This window comes from Esox lucius, chromosome 6 (assembly GCF_011004845.1).
Source record: "Esox lucius isolate fEsoLuc1 chromosome 6, fEsoLuc1.pri, whole genome shotgun sequence".
Lineage (NCBI taxonomy): Eukaryota > Metazoa > Chordata > Actinopteri > Esociformes > Esocidae > Esox > Esox lucius.
Genome location: NC_047574.1, coordinates 26,075,281 through 26,097,114, shown reverse-complemented (window position 1 = coordinate 26,097,114; position 21,834 = coordinate 26,075,281). Strand labels below are relative to the sequence as shown.

The 21,834-nt window shown below is 41.0% G+C and overlaps 1 protein-coding gene and 1 long non-coding RNA gene across 3 annotated transcripts in view; one reads left to right on the top strand and one right to left on the bottom strand.

Annotated features, from left to right (window-relative positions):
* LOC109615866 overlaps positions 1-21,834 on the bottom strand; it is a 45,575-nt gene that overhangs the window by 6,243 nt on the left and 17,498 nt on the right. The window lies entirely within an intron of this gene.
* Positions 1,752-16,692, top strand: sncga (synuclein, gamma a). 2 transcript variants are annotated; one of them, XM_010870229.5, is made up of 6 exons: positions 1,752-2,058; positions 9,099-9,140; positions 9,238-9,365; positions 10,652-10,696; positions 12,888-12,926; positions 15,288-16,692. In XM_010870229.5, exons 1-5 carry the CDS (start codon positions 1,938-1,940, stop codon positions 12,924-12,926), a joined length of 375 nt encoding a protein of 124 aa, XP_010868531.1. In that variant the 5' UTR covers positions 1,752-1,937; the 3' UTR covers positions 15,288-16,692. The 2 variants fall into 2 exon arrangements, with proteins under 2 accessions (XP_010868531.1, XP_010868532.1); XM_010870230.5 differs by lacking the exon at positions 10,652-10,696 and having other exon boundaries at positions 1,754-2,058.

Genomic DNA, 21,834 nt, shown 5'->3' with positions numbered 1-21,834 from the left:
TGTGATAACATGTACACATTGACCAGTTGGCTTCTTGGTAGCCTCTCTGATCAGTCCTTCTCCGGTCATCTAGTTTGAAGGGACGGCCTGATCAATGCAAGGTCTGGGTGGGGTCATACACCTTCCACTTTCTAGTAATGGTCTTAACTGTGTTCCAAGGGATGGACGAAATCTTTGCAATGTTTTTATATCCACCCCCTGACCGTTCCACAACTTTATCTCATTGTTATTTCCAAAGTACTTTTCCGCCCAAGGTGGATGCTTTGCTTTGACTACTAAGCTCTATGACCCACTGCTCTATGTGCTCTATGACCCACTGCTCTATGTGCTCTATGACCCACTGCTCTATGTGCTCTATGACCCACTGCTCTATGTGCTCTATGACCCACTGCTCTATGTGCTCTATGACCCACTGCTCTATGTGCTCTATGACCCACTGCTCTATGTGCTCTATGACCCAGCTTTTATTCTTAACTAATCAAAATCTCTACAGTTGATCACAGACGGAAGCCAATTAGCTTGATTTGTGATCTGGAAGTTGGTTGGTTATATCTTTGCAAGTTTGCGATTGCAGTTCTATGGGGGTATTCACTTACAAATATGACATTTTACTGTTTTAATTATAATACATTTTCAGAGTTTCTTTTTAGCATTTTATTGCTTGGATGTTGTGGGATACTGGGTGTAAATAATGCTGGAAAAGGAATGATTTAATGTGTTTTCATTTCAGACTGTAGGGCAAAAATTGTGAACAATTTGAAAGGGGGAGGTGACATATACTAATATGCATAAAAACGTAATACTAATCTACATATGCAAAGGTGTTGATCATGTATCTGCACCACTTCTTAGTATCAATCATGATGGATAGCTGTTACAGGTCAGTGTTCTGGTCGCCATTCACTTTGATGTAGAAGGGGAGGATGCTCCTCTGAGTGGATTGAATGGATGTGTTCTAGCAGTTCTATGTAACTAACTTCACATGTGCTACCTAATTATAGCTGTGGGCTTCAGGATCTGTTCCTCCTCCCAGTCCTGCTTCTGCCAATCACATGAAATATGGCCAGCTGTATTAGAGCTGCCTCGCAAATCTCATTAGTGCCTCTGTGGTTTTCTTAATTCTTATTTTGAGAGATAGCAGTGGCATCTCAATTTCTATTTGAGAAACGAGTAAGAGTTGTGTGCCAGGCTATGCTTTAAATATACTGCCATGTACACTGTTTACCGTATGTTGTATGTTCTGGATGTAAATTCACCAATTCTATTTAAATATAATCTCATATAAGGTGAACGTTTTTTTTTTTTTACCTAATTATCATATATTGCATTGTGATCAATAGCAGTATATCATATATTAAAAAAGGTATTCTTTCCTAAGGCAATTTTGTAGCAAATAAAGCAGTTTTGATGTTGAATAGCATTTAAAAGGTGTAATTTGGAGGTTGATGGGCACACAACTCCTGGCTTGAATAATCCACTAAGCCGGTGAGTGTGTTTGTCTCTCTCAGCACGATGGCTGAATAAATGGGGCAGCATGACTAATGCAACATCTTGTGGAATCCATCTCTGCATTTCTGCTCCTCACCCACTTCTCCTCTCTCTTTCTCCTCTCCCTCCCTCTCCACCTCTCTTTTCACCCCCCTCCCACCCCTCTCTGTTTCATTCGCTCTACTGCTTTCCTTGTTAAAGGTGTCCCAGTCAGCCTCAGCAGCTCAGATCAGTCCAGCCCCCCCCCCCCCCCCCTCTCTCTCTCTCTCTCTCTCTCTCATAAGAGCAGCACATGTACAAACGCTCGCGCACACACCCGCCAACCACGCGCTCACGGAGACGCACACTCAGACAGGACAGACAGACGCACAGAGCAGCCGCCCCTGCCAGTTCCAGAAACACAGCCAGAGCCAGCTAGAAGACACAGCCCCTGGAAGAAGCAGACCAGCATGGATGCACTAAAGAAGGGATTCTCCATGGCCAAGGAGGGCGTTGTGGCGGCAGCGGAGAAGACCAAGGCCGGGGTAGAGGAGGCAGCAGCCAAAACCAAGGAGGGGGTCATGTATGTGGGTGAGTACGGGAGTGACGCTGGTGATGTATGTGGGTGAGTACGGGAGTGACGCTGGTGATGTATGTGGGTGAGTACGGGAGTGACGCTGGTGATGTATGTGGGTGAGTACGGGAGTGACGCTGGTGATGTATGTGGGTGAGTACGGGAGTGACGCTGGTGATGTATGTGGGTGAGTACGGGAGTGACGCTGGTGATGTATGTGGGTGAGTACGGGAGTGACGCTGGTGATGAAAAGGTGCGGGACCGTGGATGTCAATCGCGCAGGTTTCATTGATAATAGTACAGCAGCCTTTTTCCTGTGAGATAATCTGGCTTACATTTTGATCCTTTGATCCCAGCCTGGTGTGCTTGTTTTTTGATGGGGGAGTGGTGCCCTAGTCTGCCTGCGAGGTTTGAATCAAATGTGACGGAACACCGGTCAGTATGTCAGTGTAATATTACTGGTGGTAGGAACAGAGATTGTAAAAAGGGGAGTGACGCTTGATGAAAAGGAGAAAGAATGAGCAAAGCGGAGGGGCAAGAGAATAGTGAACAAAAGTGGCAGAAAGGGAGAGAAAAATAGCAATGTCTTTTTAGTGCACATGCCCCAGGCATGATATGTTCTATCTCAAAGAAGAAAAAGTTTAGTAGAGGTAAGGAATTATCAAATGAATTACATTTACCAATAATATGTACATTGTCACTGATAATAAAGGTGTGTGTGTGTGTGTGTGTGTGTGTGTGTGTACAAACATACATGCATACATACATTACCAGTCAAAAGTTTGGACACACTCACCAGTTCAATTAGGTAAGTGTGTCCAATCTTTTGAGTGGTACCATATGTAGTGAAATATATACGTATACATTATTTATTTCTACATGTCTGTAAGAGCGAGCACACATTTAGAATTCTACATAAATGTCTTCAAATATGTACGTCTGTGTACGTGAGTGTTTGTGAGAGTGCAACACGGCCGTGCAAGGGGGAGTGGGAGGGGCCTATGACTGAATGTGCCTACTGGTCCGGCCACTGCTGCAGAGAGATTCATCCTGGGCGTCTCAGAGCTACTAACGCAGCTAGCCTCATGGTCAAAACCGCCAGTCCCGCAATGCCAAGCCTAGCCCAACCCAACACATCCCAGCACAGTCTTACCCAGCATATCCTGCCCAGCTCAACCCAACACAACTTAGCGCACACCAGCTCAGTACAGCCTTATATAAATATATTCAGTGTTTTATACTAACAACCTATTTGTATGGGTATTTTTTGTCCCAGATCATGACATCACAATCTGATAATATTGTAATAGACCCATTGACTGTTGTAAAGGTGAGCTATAGACCATCCTAATATGCAAATCGGGGCTGTGTCCATAAATAACTTCAAAGAGGTTCCTCAACACCCACACAATCAGACTGAACATTTAAATTACTAAACCGGGCTTAGGAAAATAAATGATTTACAATATAGGCTGAGATTATGTTCATTGACTAAACAGACAGTTATTTATGAGGTATATTGTGACAAATTACAAATGTGTTCGGTGGCCAGTCAGCCCCGACATCCTGGAGATGAAAGAGGCTGGTGGTAGAGAGACTAAGGTCGGGAACGGGAGTGTGTGTAAGAATTAATGAATACATGAAAGATTTGTGTCATCTGGTTCCTGGATTTCATTCCCGGTGAGGGAGGACGAGATGAGAAGAATAAGGGAAGTTAGAGAAAAGTACAAAGAGAATGAAAAGGAGAACTAGACAATGAGTTAACGAGACAATGAATGAATGGGCGGTGCATTCTGGGAATGCACTAATTACAGTTAGTGAGATTATCAGTCAGTGGCGGTGAACATGTCGACGGTGGAGGAGGCCGTATCAATATCCGTGCATCGTAAATCATCCCCACCCCACATGGTAGCGGGCAGACATCTCTGCTCAAGGACCCAGAGCCTTTTCACAGTCTTATTGATCTATGGATCTTAGCACTGTAAAGAGATCCTTTAACCTCTACTGCATGGTCATGTAGCATTACCATGACCCAGCATTTTTTGGTGTTCTTTTCCTGAAATCGTCGTCATTCTTACGTCATCTTCCATCAGTGATGGGCGCAGCGTCCTGGCTTGCCCCAATCCCTCTCCGAGCGTATGCCTAGCCACAGACATCCCTATATACAGTGCTTTGACTGTCAGATCTGCCTGTCTATGATCAAACAACTGTCAGTCTGGAGACAATGGCTGTCCCTCGTTGTCTGTATCTCTTCACAGTCAGTGATCCTGACAGACATGGTGTGATCTGGCGGATGAAGGGGGGGGTGAGAGGGCAGGGAGTTAAGTGGGGGTTAAAGGAGTAGCACACGACCGCCCCAAGGGAGGGACAGCACACGGTTTGTTAATCTAAATCACTACATGATCTACATTTTATTCTTTAAAACCATTTTTGGCTGCTTCAAGTAATCTGTCAATTGACAGGTGCATCACACCAAGTCACACACAGGGCATTTCTATTACATTTACGGAGGTACAAAATGTGCGTTTTATTGGGTGGCAATATTCTAAACTTTTAAATATATAGCTTGTTGCTACAGCGTTGGAGAGGTTTCTCTGAACCTCAGGCCAGTGATTTTCTCTCCACAGTCACAGGCAGACATCCTGTCTCATGGACTCTGCAGCAAAAATCTATCTTCCTGATCACACTTAGAAAATTAAAGGCCCAAACTGTTTTCATTTCAATTTGAGGAACATCTACATCAGAAATTGCCTCACCCAACTAATGTTATGTTACTCTGAAATGTTCTTTAAAAAGAACCTCTAGCTGTTGAGTACTTTGAGCTGACATGAGTAGAAGCTGGTTTATGCCTTAAACCTCTCTTTTTATTCTCCTTACTACACAGGGGGATTTAATGCCTATCATTTTAAGAGGTATAGATTGTACAACACCAAGTATTTGAGTAACACTGCTGCATGGGATTTGCAGGATTATAAAGTCAGTGTTTTTTTTGCATTCGACAGTATTGTCCAAGATGGTTGATTTTACCCTTCTAATGCAGTTGCATCAGCATTGATCTGTTACAATCTGATAGACCCTTAAGGGTCACATTTTAAACACTTCCAGATGGTCCACATACCTCAGAGTTATATTAACACTCAGTTTAAAGAGTTGTTTTAACACTTTAGGGCAGAGGTGTCAAACCGGTTCCACGGAGGGCCGAGTGTCTGCAGGTTTTTGCTCTCTCCTTGTACTTGATTGGTTAATTAGGTCACTGATTGGTTAGTTTCTACCCTCACCTGGTTGTGTAGGTATGAACTAGGAACCAATTTATAGGAAAAACCAAAAACCTGCAGACACTCGGCCCTTTGTGGAACCGGTTTGACACCTGTGCTTTAGGGTGTGGCTTTATTTGCATATTTCTCAAATGCCATCAACTGTATCTTATCACTAACAACCAGGATACAAAATTAATGCAAAGATATGGAAGGTTTAGAAATTAAACCTAAACCATTTAAATTAAAACTTCAGTGAACAAAAATAGAAATGCAATATGCAAAAATGTCAAAGATATTACTAAGCTACAGTTCATGTAAGGAAATCAATCTATAGAAATAAATGAAATAGGCCCGAATCTAGTAACTTCACATAAAATAAACAAGCTTTTATTTTATATATAGAAATAAGGACATAAGGGATTTACAGAAGAATGCAAAAAATATATATATTCGACACAACTATGGTATTACCACACGCAGCACTGACTGAAATACACTCACAATGATTTCTCCAAATTAGAAAAATCAACACTTTCAAAAAACAGTCGCCCTGGAAACAGACACACAAAGCCTGCGGCCCCACCAGGGGAACATGCTGGGGGTTAAGAAAGCAGAGAGCACCCTGAGACAGCACTGTCAGAGCAGTTGAGCGTGCTGAGTTCTCTTCCAAACAGTAAAGCCCCACCAGGCATCCATCAAGCACATTACTGAGTATGAGACATTATCTATAGTATGAGAGAGAATGGATTACCCTTTAAAAAAAAGATGAATCTTCTCAAATCCCCCATCTCCCCGTTTATCTACACAGCCTCACTAATCCCTAATGTGTGTGTGTGTGTGTGTGTGTGTGAACGTCTGAGCCTGCACACATGTATGTGTTCCTACGTGAGTGCATCTGTTTGAGTGTGCTCACTCCTCTATGCTGAGCGTGTTGTGGTTGGCTGAGGCAGATGTATGCCATGTTCTGTCGTCTGAGGTGGTCTCATGTGAATTGGCCAATATGGGGGTCGGAGTGCGACGCCCTAGGATTTAGGCAGATGCATTTTGTATGTGTGTTCACGTGTTGACACCAGGTTGTGTGGAGAGGCATTGTTCTGGATGATGTGTTCAATGGTGCAGGAGTGTAAGTGTGTCGGTGTGTTCGTTTGTGTGTGTATGTGCCGGGGGGGGGGGGGGGGGGGGGGGCGGGGTTGGCTAGTAACAAGGCTGAGTGCAACAGGAGAGGGAGTGTACTGAACTGAGAGGAGGATGAAGAGAGAGACAGAGAGGAGAGAACATAACATACAATGTCTTATTTACTATTCGCCATCCTCTCTGGTCTATTGTACTTATCGCTCCCACTATAGGGCGCTTGTATATTATGCGACAGGAGAATGAAACTACTGCCTATTGTCTGTCAGAAAAAGGCACCAAGCCAAGGCTTTACTGAAACGTACCTACATATTTAATGATGGTATCTCAAGAGAGACAATGTTACGCCCCATAAAAACACTGGTGCCCTCATGCGTAGAGAGTGTTTCGGCCAATCAGATGGTTTGCTTGCTTCCCTGGGCTACAACGCTGAGGTAATTAATTCTGTGGATGTTACTTGGCTGTTATGGAGTTGGCTTGTCATCAGGACAGTGTTAACCATCTCAGTCAGCCATGAAATTCCAAATTTGAAAGCCTGTGGTTTAATGACATGGGCACATATCGACACATACATGACAGAGAACATAATCTGGACCTGGTTTTCACACGACCATGACACTTTTACAACCAGTGGCCCAATATCACAAAATGCATCTTTCAAAGTGCATTGAAGCTTCAGTATGTCACGTTCAAAATGACACTGTTCTCTACAGTTGAACTGCTTTCCTGCTGTTTCTAAACTCCTACATTATATTTTTAATGGTTTCGCTCCCATTACACACATCGGGGTCAGTATTGTGAAAATGCACTTTGTAGCAAAATGGGTCATTTATACTTTGTGATGGAAATCTTTCTGCATGTGTACTGAAAGTGTCCCATTTTCACAATACTCACCTGACTGGCTCCTCGCCAGCACCAAGAGTTTCTCAAACCCAGGTCTGTTACCATGCCCCAGTCCATGCTGGAGGCCCTGCTGAAATCGTGGCATATCCCTGCTGAAAAAGTCCTACAGATTTCATGAATGCCTCCTACAGCCGGAGTTATGCAAATAACCCCCACAGCGCAGGCACATAAAGACTGCTTTCCATGTAACACTTACTAACTTCACTCTAACTGCTGAACACTAACAGCTATTATGACCCCTTAAATTATAGGTGTGACTCTCAGGAACACGGATGTGTTGTGTTTCAAAGCAGTGCATGTCTCCTTTTCTACAGTGAAATATTACTTGATGATCTTCCCCTGATATTTTCATGACTTGTCCAAGCACACTGATGCATGGCTGTAGCCGAGCGGTCAAGAGCACATGGCCATTAAACAACCGAACGCTGGTTCTGAACACTGAGGAAACAAGGTGATAAACCCTGTCAATATGTCCCTGTACAGATCACTTTACCTTAATGCCTCCCAGGTAATTGACGCATCAATAAGAATGTGTTCTTAGGATCCTTTACTGGTAAAGTCATGGTAAAATGTTAAAAATACTGACGTACAGACATGTCAGAGGAACAGCAGTTATCAGCTGTGTGACAGTGTCGAGTTGGAAACTACAGATGGAGTTGTACACTCGTCTGTGTGATGTCACATCCCAGCTCTTGACTGTAGGAACAGGGAGTTCAGTTCTCTGTCTCTCTTTTTATGGTTACATAAGCGCACTGTCTTATCGTAGAAGGATGTAAGGAAACTCTAGAATAAGAGACTGTAGATTAATCAAATGGGGAAAATGGAGAGAGCGTGAGAAATACAGTGCGAAAAAGGAAAACTGAATGGAGACAGATCAAATGCATGTCATGCAATAAAATGAAAATTAATTATTTAAAAATCATACAATGTGATAACAGACTTCTACATGCTTTGTAAGTGGGAAAACCTGCATAATCGGCAGTGTATCAAATACTTGTTCTCCCCACTGTAGGTCAGTAGGAGTTTAGCGCATGGCAATTTACATGTCCTCAGTACTAAATAAGCCCATTGTTGAGAAGACAGTAATTATGACAATGGCATGCTTGACTTGTGAAATGTGTTTGTGTGGGAGGACTGAGGAGGGGCTTTCAAACATCTCCCGGTGTCAGAAATGGATTGTTTTGGTGTTGATTTTCAAGTGAAAGAGAGAGGCAGGGAAAGATAAGAGCGAGATGAATAGCAACAGAAAGCATAGCCTTGAGAAAGAAGGGAAGAGAGAGAGAGATCTTCTCCATTTGCTTACAGTCAGTTGTTTGGGGAAAGTTGAATGGGCATGGCCCGCCAGCAGATAGGACCCGTACAACTCTGTGGCTGTAGGAATGACTGACCTGTTCTCTCCGTAAAGTCTTTTTCAGGCAGAGAGACAGAGCAGTCCACTGTAGCAGAGGCTGGAAGAGAACCGAGTATTGGACCAACTAAGCAAAATCCCACCCATTAGAAAAGACACCAAGCATCTGGCACTTTAAATGAACATGGGAGATGGGTATTGAAGTATTAGGGAAGCCTGGAGACTGTTGTGGGTTATTCTGTACATTGTCCAAAAACTGGTTTCCTTGTAGAATTTTTCTATGTAGCCTTAACATATTGAACCAGTGTTCCTAGTCGCCAGTAATCAATGAAATGTTCTTTAAGTTTGAGAAACTCTAATAAAACCAAAATCATCTAGCTTTTTGGCGCATCTTTTAAACAGGGTCTTTCTCTCACAGGCACCAAGACAAAAGATGGGATGGTAGCCGGTGTGAACACGGGTACGTGCTACGCTAACAACACTGAACCCACTGCCATACGTTTCATGACCGGTATCAGACCCTTTTCATAAACCACTACGCTGTCCTCTTTTCCCAGTGGCCCAGAGAACGACTGAACAGGCCAATATTGTCAGCGAGGCCACAGTCACAGGGGCCAACGAGCTGTCTCAGCAAACAGTAGAAGGAATGGAGAATGTGGCGGTGAGCACCGGATTGGTGAATCAGGTAGGTGACTTCATGTCTTTCCAGATTGTGAAGACGCTGACACGGTCCTCTCAACAGAAAACTATGGGGTTGGAGATTGTTTACAGTTTTTAGAAGAGATTTGGGATTCAAAATGGGACTCAAAATGTCTTTCCCGTAACCATCTAGTCCTGGTAACTAACACAGATTATTTTCATGTGTTTGTATTATTAACATATTAGCATATTTCTGCTTTTCGTTTCTCTGTAATAAGGGATGCTAAGCAAAAGGAGCAACACTTACTGTTTGTATATGTCTGTATATGTCTATGTACATCTGTGCGGTATATGTCTATGTACATCTGTGTGGTATATGTCTATGTACATCTCTGTGGTATATGTCTATGTACATCTCTGTGGTATATGTCTATGTACATCTCTGTGGTATATGTCTATGTAAATCTCTGTGGTATATGTCTATGTAAATCTCTGTGGTATATGTCTATGTACATATATGTGGTATATGTCTATGTACATCTCTGTGGTATATGTCTATGTACATCTCTGTGGTATATGTCTATGTACATATCTGTGGTATCTGTCTATGTACATATCTGTGGTATATGTCTGTGTACATATCTGTGGTATATGTCTATGTACATATCTGTGGTATATGTCTATGTACATATCTGTGGTATATGTCTATGTACATATCTGTGGTATATGTCTGTGTACATATCTGTAGTATATGTCTGTGTACATCTCTGTGGTATATGTCTATGTACATATCTGTCGTATATGTCTATGTACATATCTGTGGTATGTGTCTGTGTACATATCTGTGGTATATGTCTGTGTACATATCTGTGGTATATGTCTGTGTACATCTCTGTGGTATATGTCTGTGTAAGTCTATGGCAGTGGTATTTATATCTGGCCCTCAAAGCCAGATTGTCCATTTTCCACTGCAAACCCTAACCAGGGACTTAGCCTTGTGTCCTACCTCATCATTATTACACCCACCTGGTGTCCCTGTTCTAAATAAGTCCCTGTGTAGGGGGTTGCAGTGAAGAAACTGAGTGGAACTGGCTTAGAGGGTCAGATTTGAATAACTCTGGTCTGCGGTATGTCTATTTCTTTACGCGTCTATTTCTTTGTTTATGTTTATGCATGTCCATGTCAGTGTATGTCCATGGTAAATATCTGTGCATGTGTCTCTGTATATGTCTATTGTACAGTATTTGTCTGCACGTCAGTATGTCTATGTGTGCGTTGTTGGTAACTTGTGTTGTTCCTCCTCTTTCCACTCATGATGGTGCTGTCTGACAGGAAAAGGGGCAGGAAGAAGCAGCAGCTCTGGAGGCGGAGCCTGAGGTGGATTGACTTGGGTGTTGGAGAGTTTAGTACAGTGAATGAATGCACGGCATGATGCTTGCTGCCATCATTGCCTTCTGACTGAAGCACCGTAACGTTACACTAAAAGGCAGTTCACTGGGGCGCCGGCTGATAGGCCTTAATACTTGGTGGTAGCTGTTTCAAGGGATGGGTGTGTTTCTGATCAGCTCCAATTGAGCAAATATTTCTTTGCGCTGTGATTGTATGTTCACAATGAGGAAACCTTCGCTAGAACACAAGATACCAATCAAAAATAATGCTCTGAACTCAAAGCAAGAGCCTACTATTGAAAATGTATGAATGCATAGAAATGCAATAATGCTAAAAATGTTAAGGAACATATGTAAACTGTACCTTCAACAGATTAAATAGATGAATGATAAGGATTAAAAGCCGCCCTCCGGTATTGTGTGCATGTTTTGTGTGTGAATGTGAAATTTCTTTTCTCAGGTGCTTTGTAATTTAAAGTAAGAAGACATACAGTATCTAATTAAAGCCACAGCTCTAACAATCTCTCTGTCGCTCTACACCACAGCAGGCAATCAATAACCTTCCGTTTTCAGAAACCTCTCCATCTCTCTGCTTTTATCTATTCATTTAGAAAGGCACTATAAAGTCTTTTGTTAGCAAAAAAGTTCCGTAACGGCATGGTTAAAAAGAACATCTGTCTGTAACCATGTCATGATTTGCCAAAATTATCATCATTACCCAGCCCCGTTATATTGTACGGTATGAATTCGATTGTAGCAATGTAATTCTTGTAGGTAGGTAATAAATCTTGCTAGCATTAACCACAATTATAATCATAACAAAAATGATTGAAGCCATAATTATTCCCAAGTCAATTTGTTTCATCATATTAACCTTTTTATAATCAAATCAGGAAATATTGCTACTGTCATTTTTTTATCATAATCAAACTTGACCGTCAAATGTCATACCATGCCCAAAACAATTATTTCATGCAGGGAGTCATGTTTATTATTTATAGTCTTTGAGTCTGGTGTAGCAGTCTGAACTCAGACTGTCTGTAGCCTTCCGCCCTGTCTTCAATGCCTCTCCACCCTGCAGTCTTGCCAATAAAGAATTATAAAATACCCCCCAAAATAAAGTGATTGCTATGGTCATTTTCAGGCATGAATCAATATTTTAAGAAACTGTTAAGGATGTATCTTTTCTTGAGTGCCTGAGCCCAGGATATGTTAATATGCACAGACTGCCATTGAAGCTATAACTACCATACTAAATGTAGTTCAGAAAGTATTTGGACCCCAATTTTCTTTGGTGTGTTATAGACTTAAATATAGTTTTTTTATCATCAATCTACACACAATACCCCATACTGACGAAACAAAAACAAGTTTAAAAAAATGTGTGCCAATTCAATAAAATCCAACTCCGTAGGGTTGAAGTCCAGGATTTGGCTGAGCTACTCAAGGACATTCAAAGACTTGTCGCGAAGCCACTGCAATGTTGTGTTGGCTGTGTGCTTGAGGTCGTAGTTGTGCTGAAAGATGAATTTTGTCTTTGGTCCTGTGCTCTCTGGATCAGGTTTTCTTCACGGACCTCATTGTGTTTTGCTCCGTTCATCCTTCCCTCAATCCTGCCCAGTCTCTCAGTCCCACTGAGAAGCATCCCAATAGCATAATCTTCCCACCACCATGCTTCACCATAGGGATGGTATTAGCCAGGTAATGAGCGGTACCTTGTTTTTGCTAGCCGTAGTGCATGGCAATCAGGCCTATTATTTTCGTTTTGGATTTATCAGTCAATATATTTCCTCTTGCTTTGAGTCCTTCAAGTAGCTTTGTTTGGTTAGTTCCCTAGCTCTAGAGAGAGTTTGGGTTAACAAATGTATTGTTTCTGTTTTTGCCTTGTCATTATGGGGTAATGTGTGTATATGAATGTAAAAATATATATTTAATAAATTATAAATTAAGTCTATAACAAGAAAGTGTGGAAAAAGTGAAAGGATTTGAATACTTTCCGAAGGAACTGTAGATGCCTCTGCATGTCGATTAACTTGAGATGTGGTTTGAATACACTAACATCTCAATTTCCTCCATCTAACCTTCCTCCAGATCCATTCCTCACATGCTCACCTGGATATTCCATCAGAGAAAGTAATCTATTCATTCTCTTGCTAATAATCTTTGTTCATACCACACAGGGTGACTTCTCTCAGGGAGCTGAGCAGGCCGGACAGTAGGTGAGTGTGTTTGTATGGGGCTTGCATGTATGTTGAAGTATATTTACAGTTGAGTGCTACATTTAAGGAAAAGCCTGATGCTTCCATGGAGGTGTAATGATACAATTAAGCAATTCACATCCTATCATGCTATGTGGCATGAATCAAAATGTTGATTCAGCCAGGTTGACCACGATTTTGGATCAAGATGGCAAGAGGAAATTTATTAAGTTACTTTGAAAGAGGGGTTATTTGAGCACTTCCAGGATGACAATGCCCCCAACCACAGGGCACGAGGGGACACTGAATGGTTTGATGAGTATGAAAGGGATTTAAAACAACCTTCACAGTCACAAGATCTCAACCCAGTTAACAGGCACTTTATGCTGGGTTCTCCTTTAATTTGTCACTGTCTACACAGGATTGGGTAGGTACATTTTTAAATGTAATCCGTTACAATTACAAGTTATCTGTCCACATTTGTAATCAGTAACGTAACTTTTTGATTACTCAAACTCAGTAACGTGATCCCATTACTTTGAATAACTTTTAGATTACTTTAATATTAAGAGGCATTAGAAAATAAATAGGAAGAGCCTTTAACCAACTGTACACATTTTGCGGGATCAATGTTAGAGTTTACATAGCTCATGTAAGCACTTGCCACACACTAAATCTGCAGTGGTCTGATGTTTTGCTCCACAACCAAGAGGTGTCAAAACTTTGTAAAAACCCAAGGCACGTGAATGCACGTTTGCAATCTTGAACACCCGCACACAAATACATTTTACCCACTTGAACCTGTGATTATTAGGGCCACCAGCGACTGTGATTATACACCTGCACTATTAGCTAAAATTCTATGCTCTCAGCAGCCAATGTTACAGCTATCAAATAAATAGTTGCCTAATCTTCAAAACTCTTCCTGACTGTGTTGTTCGGTGTGTTTAACAAATAGATCTTGAAACTTGAAAAATATATAACACCAGGTGGGCCTATCATTGTTCTGAGAAAGATACATCGAGTGGATAATTAAATCGCATTTCATATAGGTAAGCTTGTAGATGCACTGTTTTTACTCATTCAGTAAAAACAGTGCATCTCATTCAGTTATGCGCGCCCACCTTTGCGCATGATGATCACACCCAAAAACTTCAACTTGAAATAACAATGTTTATAAAACATAAAAAAATCATGTGTATCAACGTGTATCAACGTGTAATAATAATTTTATGCAACAATTATTTTTTAAATCAAGTAATCCGAAAGTAATCATATCTTTCTTCAAAGGTATCTGTAATCCGATTACAATATTTTAATTGATAACGTAACGGATAATAAAAATTAAATCCGTTACTCCCCAACTCTGACTGTACAGTATGTGTAGTCAGGAAGCAAGTTGTTACAAGAACCATCTCTGTGAGCATGCTGCTTTAATGTGCTCAAGGTCCTAAAAATGCTGTTAATAACAGCAGACGATCTATTAATATATCAAGGTGAAGACTATTTCAAGGGCCATGGCAAAAAGCCATAGCTCACAGACCGCACAATCCTAATTACCATAAATGCAGTTAAATGTGAGCTAGGGGATGGTTATTGTTTAGTTTTACATTTTACATTGTAATCATTTAACAGAAACGTATATGCAGAGAGATTTAACCAAGCTAGATGAAACAAATGATCACAATAATATCAAGAACATTTTCCTCAATAAATTATTCATAAGCAAAGGAAAAGGCTAAGGGCTTGTTTACATGATGAGGGGGAGAATAAAATGCTAGATAGACTTAAGTTTGCATAATAATTTCCATAGTTATGTTAAAAACTGCTTTTCTATATTGGTGTTATGTGGGCATAAAACTTTGATTTTCACTGGTCAATTACTTAATGTAGAAGCAAAACAGACCGTACATAGCCTCTGAAATTCAAATTCTACATTTTGAGTAGCAGTGCATTAGATTGTATGGAAGCTTTGTGTGCCACACAATGTGCAAACACTCACTAAAAAGTAGTTTTAAATGACAGCCCACAAATCCTGCCCACTCCTATCTAAACTAACATGCATTTTTGAACATATGGTTATTAAATGTAGAAACCAAAATACTAGGCTCAAACCGTTACCTTGATATTCTATCTAGGTATTGTCAAATTCATGTGGGTCTCAAAAGATGATTCTCTTCCTCAAATGTGAAGCAAATTCTACTAGTCTGAAATTGAAGTGGACTGTATGAAAATGACCCTGAGCCTGATGATTTGGGCATTGGAACATGAAGTGTTTAGGTGAATGCCATTTGCACTAGACCTCTGTGACTATATACTAATATGTCTTTATCTATTTTTCTTTTTCCATTTTTCCCCTTCCTTTGTTCCTCCCTACGTCAGGAGTCCTGAGCTCAGAGATAGCAGTGGCCTCCCTCGTCCTCTTTTTGGAAGAAACCCTGTGTTAGCTGCTGCTTGTCCTGCATCTCCCATCACCAACTCTGGATCGTGGGAAACACTACTGCCCCCCCCCCCCCCGTCTCCCTCTAATGGTTTCTTTGTGTGACTCTATAAAATCTAACCAAAACACCCTTCCTGTATAGTACATATTTCTGTCCTCATTACTTTACAGTCCACATACCTCATCCCTAACGTTACCCAACTCACCACTGTCCCCGTCTCTACCCCATTCTCTGTGCTCACCACACCCTAAATAAAACATACAGTACAAACACACACACACACACACCCCATCATTGAGGAGTACTTACAGAACAATAATTTGCTTCCTCACCTGGAGGTTTTGGCAATGTGAGACTTACTGATAGTGCAACACACTGTCAGCTGATGTAACACCTTATAGTGTAGATGTATCAGTGTATGCTTTGGTCATGTTAATTAATGAATGTTTCAAGTCTGTATGTAGTTGACCCCTTGTGTGTTAATGCCTGACGTCCCCTTCCCTTTATTATGCCAGATCAGGGTTCAGAGTCAGGATGAAGGTGGAAGTATGGGTTAACATCACTGCTCCATAGTGTCCTTCATATTGTTTGTTTACTCTCCATAATCACATAAACCATCACATAACCGTGGCTCACGCCTGATGTGGGTCTGCAGTACTGACAGGGTGCCATGGGAACCAGGAACCTTGTCAACTGACACAGTATACTCTGTCAATCCACCCATACTGGCACTGCTGAAAACAGAAGGAAACAAGAGCTATAGAAGAGTTTAGAACACAAGTTTGCAATGGCTTTTGTCTTTGTGTTTGACTGGATATAATGAAAGGCAATAAATAGGATCTGCAGAGATGTTTTTATCTGCTTCAGGTTCATGTCAAAGATGAATGGCCCCACTTCCAGGTGTAATCTGTACGCCTACCTCAGAAGTGGATGCATATAGACAGTTGAAACACCTTGACTTCCAGTACTTTTGTTTATCCAGGTTTAATAAAACTTGCCCCCCATGCTTTCACTCTGTTCCTTCATACAAGCTCTCGCCCCGTATAATGTCTGACTATAACAGGTCTTTTAAACCACCACAGTGTTTGTCCTTTGAAGCCATCTGATATAAAACTGCATGTTGCCTTACTAACATCCAGACACATAATCTGACATTCCTTGGGGAAAAATAAAACCTCACACAAGTAAAAATTCTAGTATCATACACATTTATCGAAGAATTAGAAGCTACACACTAACATTCATTAACACTGAAACACAAATATATGTTGGCATCAAAGCAGACTGCTTCTTTTATAAACAGTACAACTGAACTGAAATAAATACATTTTTGTTTAAATCCAAAATGATGTCTTGTTCTATTCATGTTCACTATGTAATAGTAATTTCAAGCCTGAGACAATTTAAAACTGGGGCAAACACCAATACACTTCTGAATTATTTACACTTCCTCTCATGCAGGATATTCTTGGCTACTCCTTTATAATTCCCAGCCATCTTTCTCTCTCCCCATCTCACACCTTTATCTTCCTTCTATCTCACACTCACCAGACTATCTGTACAGTGGAGCCTGACCTCATTCCCAGGCTTTGTTGCTACCAGAGCCGACTGGAGTAAAAAGATATGTGGAGCCTAATTAATGCCTCTAGAAAGAGATATTATTAAATGTATGGTAATACAGCTATTTTATTGAAACAGGTTCCTCTACTGACTTTATGCTGATACCTGACCTTATCTGCAAAGAGAAAGATAGCAAAGGAGTGGTGACAGCAATAGGAAGAACATTGTCACACTGTCTCTTCACTGCCACCTGGTGTTGAGTGGTAAAATCACATTATTGAACTTGGCTATGGTTAAAAACAGTTGCAGAACTTTAACCTATTTAAACCACAAGCACTGCACTTCTGTTTGTATCTAAGAGTAGTTTCCTGGAGATTAGAAAATAGGCAGATATTCAAAGAACACACCTACAATTTTGGATCTGAAATTTCTTACAAACGTGTTGTGGATTGCCGTTTTAAAAGGCTTCAAAAGTTTTTACATTTCCATTAATTCTAAATTGGCAAACAGGCTAAAATGAAGATCTCACTGTCCAATCGTTTACATTGTGACATTCCAACACTGGCATCATACACCCACCAGCCATAACATTATGACCACATGTCTAATATTGTGTAGCTCCCCCTTTTGCCACCAAAAACTCCACTAGACCTCTGAAGGTGTGCTGTGGTATCTGGCACTAAGACGTTAGCAGCATCCTGGTGCCATGCATGTGTTTTCCAGGTAAGCGAAGCACACGGCCATCCACGTGATGTAAAAGAAAACGTGATTCATCAGACCAGGCCACCTTCTTCCATTGCTCCGTGGTCCAGTTCTGATGTTCACATGCCCATTGTAGGCACTTTCGGCAGTGGACAGGGGTCAGCATGGGCACCCTGACTGGCCTGCCGCTACGCAGCCCCATATGCAACAAACTGCGATGCACTGTGTGTTCAGACACCTTTCTATCAGTACCAGCATGAATTTTACCAGCAATTTGAGCTACAGTAGCTCGTCTGTTGGATCGGACCACACAGGCCAGCCTTCGCTCCCCATATGCATCAATGAGCCTTGGCCGACCATAACTCGGTCGACGGGTCACCACTTTTCCTTCCTTGGACCACTTTTGATAGGTACTGACCACTGCAGACTGGGAACACCCCAGAAGGGCTGCAGTTTTGGAGATGCTCTGACCCAGTAGTTTAGACATCACAATTTGGCCCTTGTCAAAGTCATTCAGATCCTTACGCTTGCCTATTTCCTGCTTCAAACAAATCAACTATGAGGACAGAATGTTCACTTGCTGCCTAATATATCCCACCCACTGACAGGTGACATGATAACGAGATTATCAGTGTTATTCACTTCACCTGTCAGTGGTCATAATGTTATGGCTGATCGGTGTATCAGTGTTATTCACTTCACCTGTCAGTGGTCATAATGTTATGGCTGATCGGTGTATCAGTGTTATTCACTTCACCTGTCAGTGGTCATAATGTTATGGCTGATCAGTGTATCAGTGTTATTCACTTCACCTGTCAGTGGTCATAATGTTATGGCTGATCGGTGTATCAGTGTTATTCACTTCACCTGTCAGTGGTCATAATGTTATGGCTGATCGGTGTATTTCTATCAATGAGAATTTCTTTGGTCAGTGGATGAGAAAGTGCCGCTGATGAGCCCAAACTGTCCCTGGCAATTGTATGCTACGTTATGTGCCCATACATGCCCTATGTCAACAAAAACTACTTGTAGTAAACAACATGTAACATACCTGAACCTCATTTTGATCTAATTTATTGGAATTGTGATTGGTGGTGATTAGTCTAAGACAAGGACGTCACTTTTACACGTGGTGAGATCATTTTAAAACAGCGTGTTTTTAAAGTAGCTTGGTACTTTGAATGGTGTAGTGCTAACATAATTGCAAAAGAGTTTCAATTAGCCTTTTAAATTGATAAACTTGGATTAGTAATCACAATGTTCCATTGGATCACAGGAGTTACGGTTGCTGATAATAGGCCTCTGTACGCCTATATAGATATTCCATTAGAAATCCAGCTACAATAGAAAATCTACAACATTAGCAATGTCTACACTGCATTTCTGACCAATGTAACACACAAATCTCAAGATCATTGTCTAATTGCTGCCAAGAAACCACTACTGAAGGACACTTATAAGACTTGCTTGGGCCAAGAAACAAAAAATTGACATTAAATGGGTGGAAATCTGTCCTTTGGTCTGATAAGAACAAATTTTAGATTTTTGGTTCCAACCGAAGTGTCTTTGTAAGACGCAGAGTGGGTAAACGGATGACCTCAGCATGTGTGGTTCCCACCTTGAAGCATGGAAGAGGAGGTGTGATGGTGTGGTTGTGCTTTGCTGGTGACACTGTTAGTGAATATTTAGAATTCAAGGCACAGCCAACAAGCATGAATACCACAGCATTCTGCAGCGTTACACCATCCCATCTGGTTTGTGCTTAGTTGGGCTATCATTTGTTTTTCAAAAAGACAATGACCCAGAACACACCTCCAGACTGTGTAAGGGTTATTTGACCATGAAGGAGAGTGATAAAGTGCGGCATCAGATTATCTGGCCACCACAATCATCCGACCTTAACTCAGTTAAGTTGGACCGCAGAGTGAAGGAAGAGCAGCCAATAAGTGCTCAGAATTTGTGGGAACTCCTTCAAGACTGTTGGGAATGCATTCCAGGTGACTACCTCATGAAGCTTGTTGAGAGAATGCCAAGAGTTTGCAAAGCTGCCATCAAAGCAAAGGGTGGCTAGTTTGAAGAATCAATGTATTTTGATTTGTACAACAATTTATTGGTTCCTACATGGTTCCATATGTGTAATTTAATAGTTTTATTTTTAATAATAGTCTTATTATTAGTCACTATTATTCTACAATGTGGAAAAAATGAGTGCAGGAACAAAACAAATTTGAAAGAGGGTTAATGGATCTCTTCTTGGGTGACAATGCCCCCATCCACAGGGGAAAAGGGGTCACTGAATGTTTTCATGAGTATGAAAATGATGTGAATGATATGCTATGGCCCACACAGTCACTAGATCTCAACCTAATTGAACACCTGTCGGAGATTACAGTATGGACTGACATGTTAGACAGCGCTCTCCACCACCATCATCAAAACATCAAATGAGGGAATGTCTTTTAGAAGGAGATCTATGGTAGCCCTTCAAGTGAATGGGTTTGTCCAAACTTTTGACTGGTACTGTATATATAGATATACACTACTATTCACAAGTTTGGCGTCACTTAGAAATGTCATAGATTTCCATGACAACATACATTAAATTAATTTGAATATAAAATATAGCAAAATGAATTGGAGATATAGTTATTAAGAAACTGAAATAATAACTGTCCTTCAAACTTTTCTTTTGTCAAAGAATCCTCCATTTGCAACAATTACAGCCTTGCAGACCTCTGGCATTCTAGTGGTCAGTTTGTTGAGGAAATCTGAAGAGAATTCACCCAATGCTTCCTGAAGCACCACCAACGAGTTGGACTGGCTTAATGGGCCCTTGAGAATCTGTGAGGCGTCCGTTTCTCAAATTAGACACTAACACATTTGTCCTCTTGCTCAGTTGTGCATCGGGGCCTCCCACTCCTCTTTCTATTCTGATTAGAGCTAGTTTGCACTGTTCTGTGAAGGGAGTTGTACCCAGGGTTGTACGGGATCTTCAGTTCCTTGGCAATTTCTCGCATGGAATAGCCTTCATTTCTCAGAACAAGAATAGACTGACAAGGTTCAAAAGCAAGCTCTTTGTTTCTGGCCATTTTAAGCCTGTAATCAAATCCACAAAGTTGAATCTCCAGATACTCAATTAGTCTAAAGGCCAGTTTTCTTGCTTCTTTAATCAGCACAAAAATGTTCAGTAGTGCTAACATAATTGCAAAAGAGTTTCAATTACCCTTTTAAATTGATAAACTTGGATTAGTAATCACAATGTTCCATTGGATCACAGGAGTTACGGTTGCTGATAATAGGCCTCTGTACGCCTATATAGATATTCCATTAGAAATCCAGCTACAATAGAAAATCTACAACATTAGCAATGTCTACACTGCATTTCTGACCAATGTGGTATTATTTTTATTTACAATATTATTATAATTTTCTTTTAAATCAGCTTTTCATTTGAAAACAAGGACATTTCTAAGTCACCCCAAAAATGTTAAAAGTAGTCTAGATATTCGTTTTTGGTCCCACAAAACATTTAGAAGTAGTCCTTTTCACGATTAGAACTGTTAAATGCAACAGTAACTTGCATTCATGTTAATAGGTAGCATAAATAGCATATAGAAATGGTGGTAGTTTTGAAAGTTGTTTATAGCTATGATTGGTGAGATTAACATATTGTGGTTGACTTACCAGGATAATTCTCCAATTTATACATCAACATAGTGTGAAATACACATACAAAAAATGAAAATAAATGTTGGCTAATTTTGCTGGGTAGGAAGAATATGAGATATTTTAACCCCTGTGGTGCAAACACTCCTGGAGGGCAGATGGGGGAGAGCTGGAAGAGAAGACTGAAGGTGTCACGTCCTGGCTATGCCCCTAGCCATCTCTGCGCTGGGCTCGGGGCATTGTCAGGACAGGAGGTGGCACATCTAGCCACCTCCAATCCTTTTGATTTTCCCAATTGGAGGCAGGTGTCGGTCGTTGCCTCCAATTGGGAACCCTATATAAGTCCTTTGATTTTGCCATGTTGGTGTTGTTCATTTTTGTTTCTCCTTTGTATGGAATACCCCATGTCATTGGTTGCTGCCGCTGTTTGTTTTGTTTGAGTCTTTTGTTTCATTAAATCATGGATTATACCCTTTCCCTCGACTTTGCGCCCGTGTCCTACTCCTACCACAACCATGACAGAATGAACTACCCCAGCATGGCAAAATCAAAGGACTTAA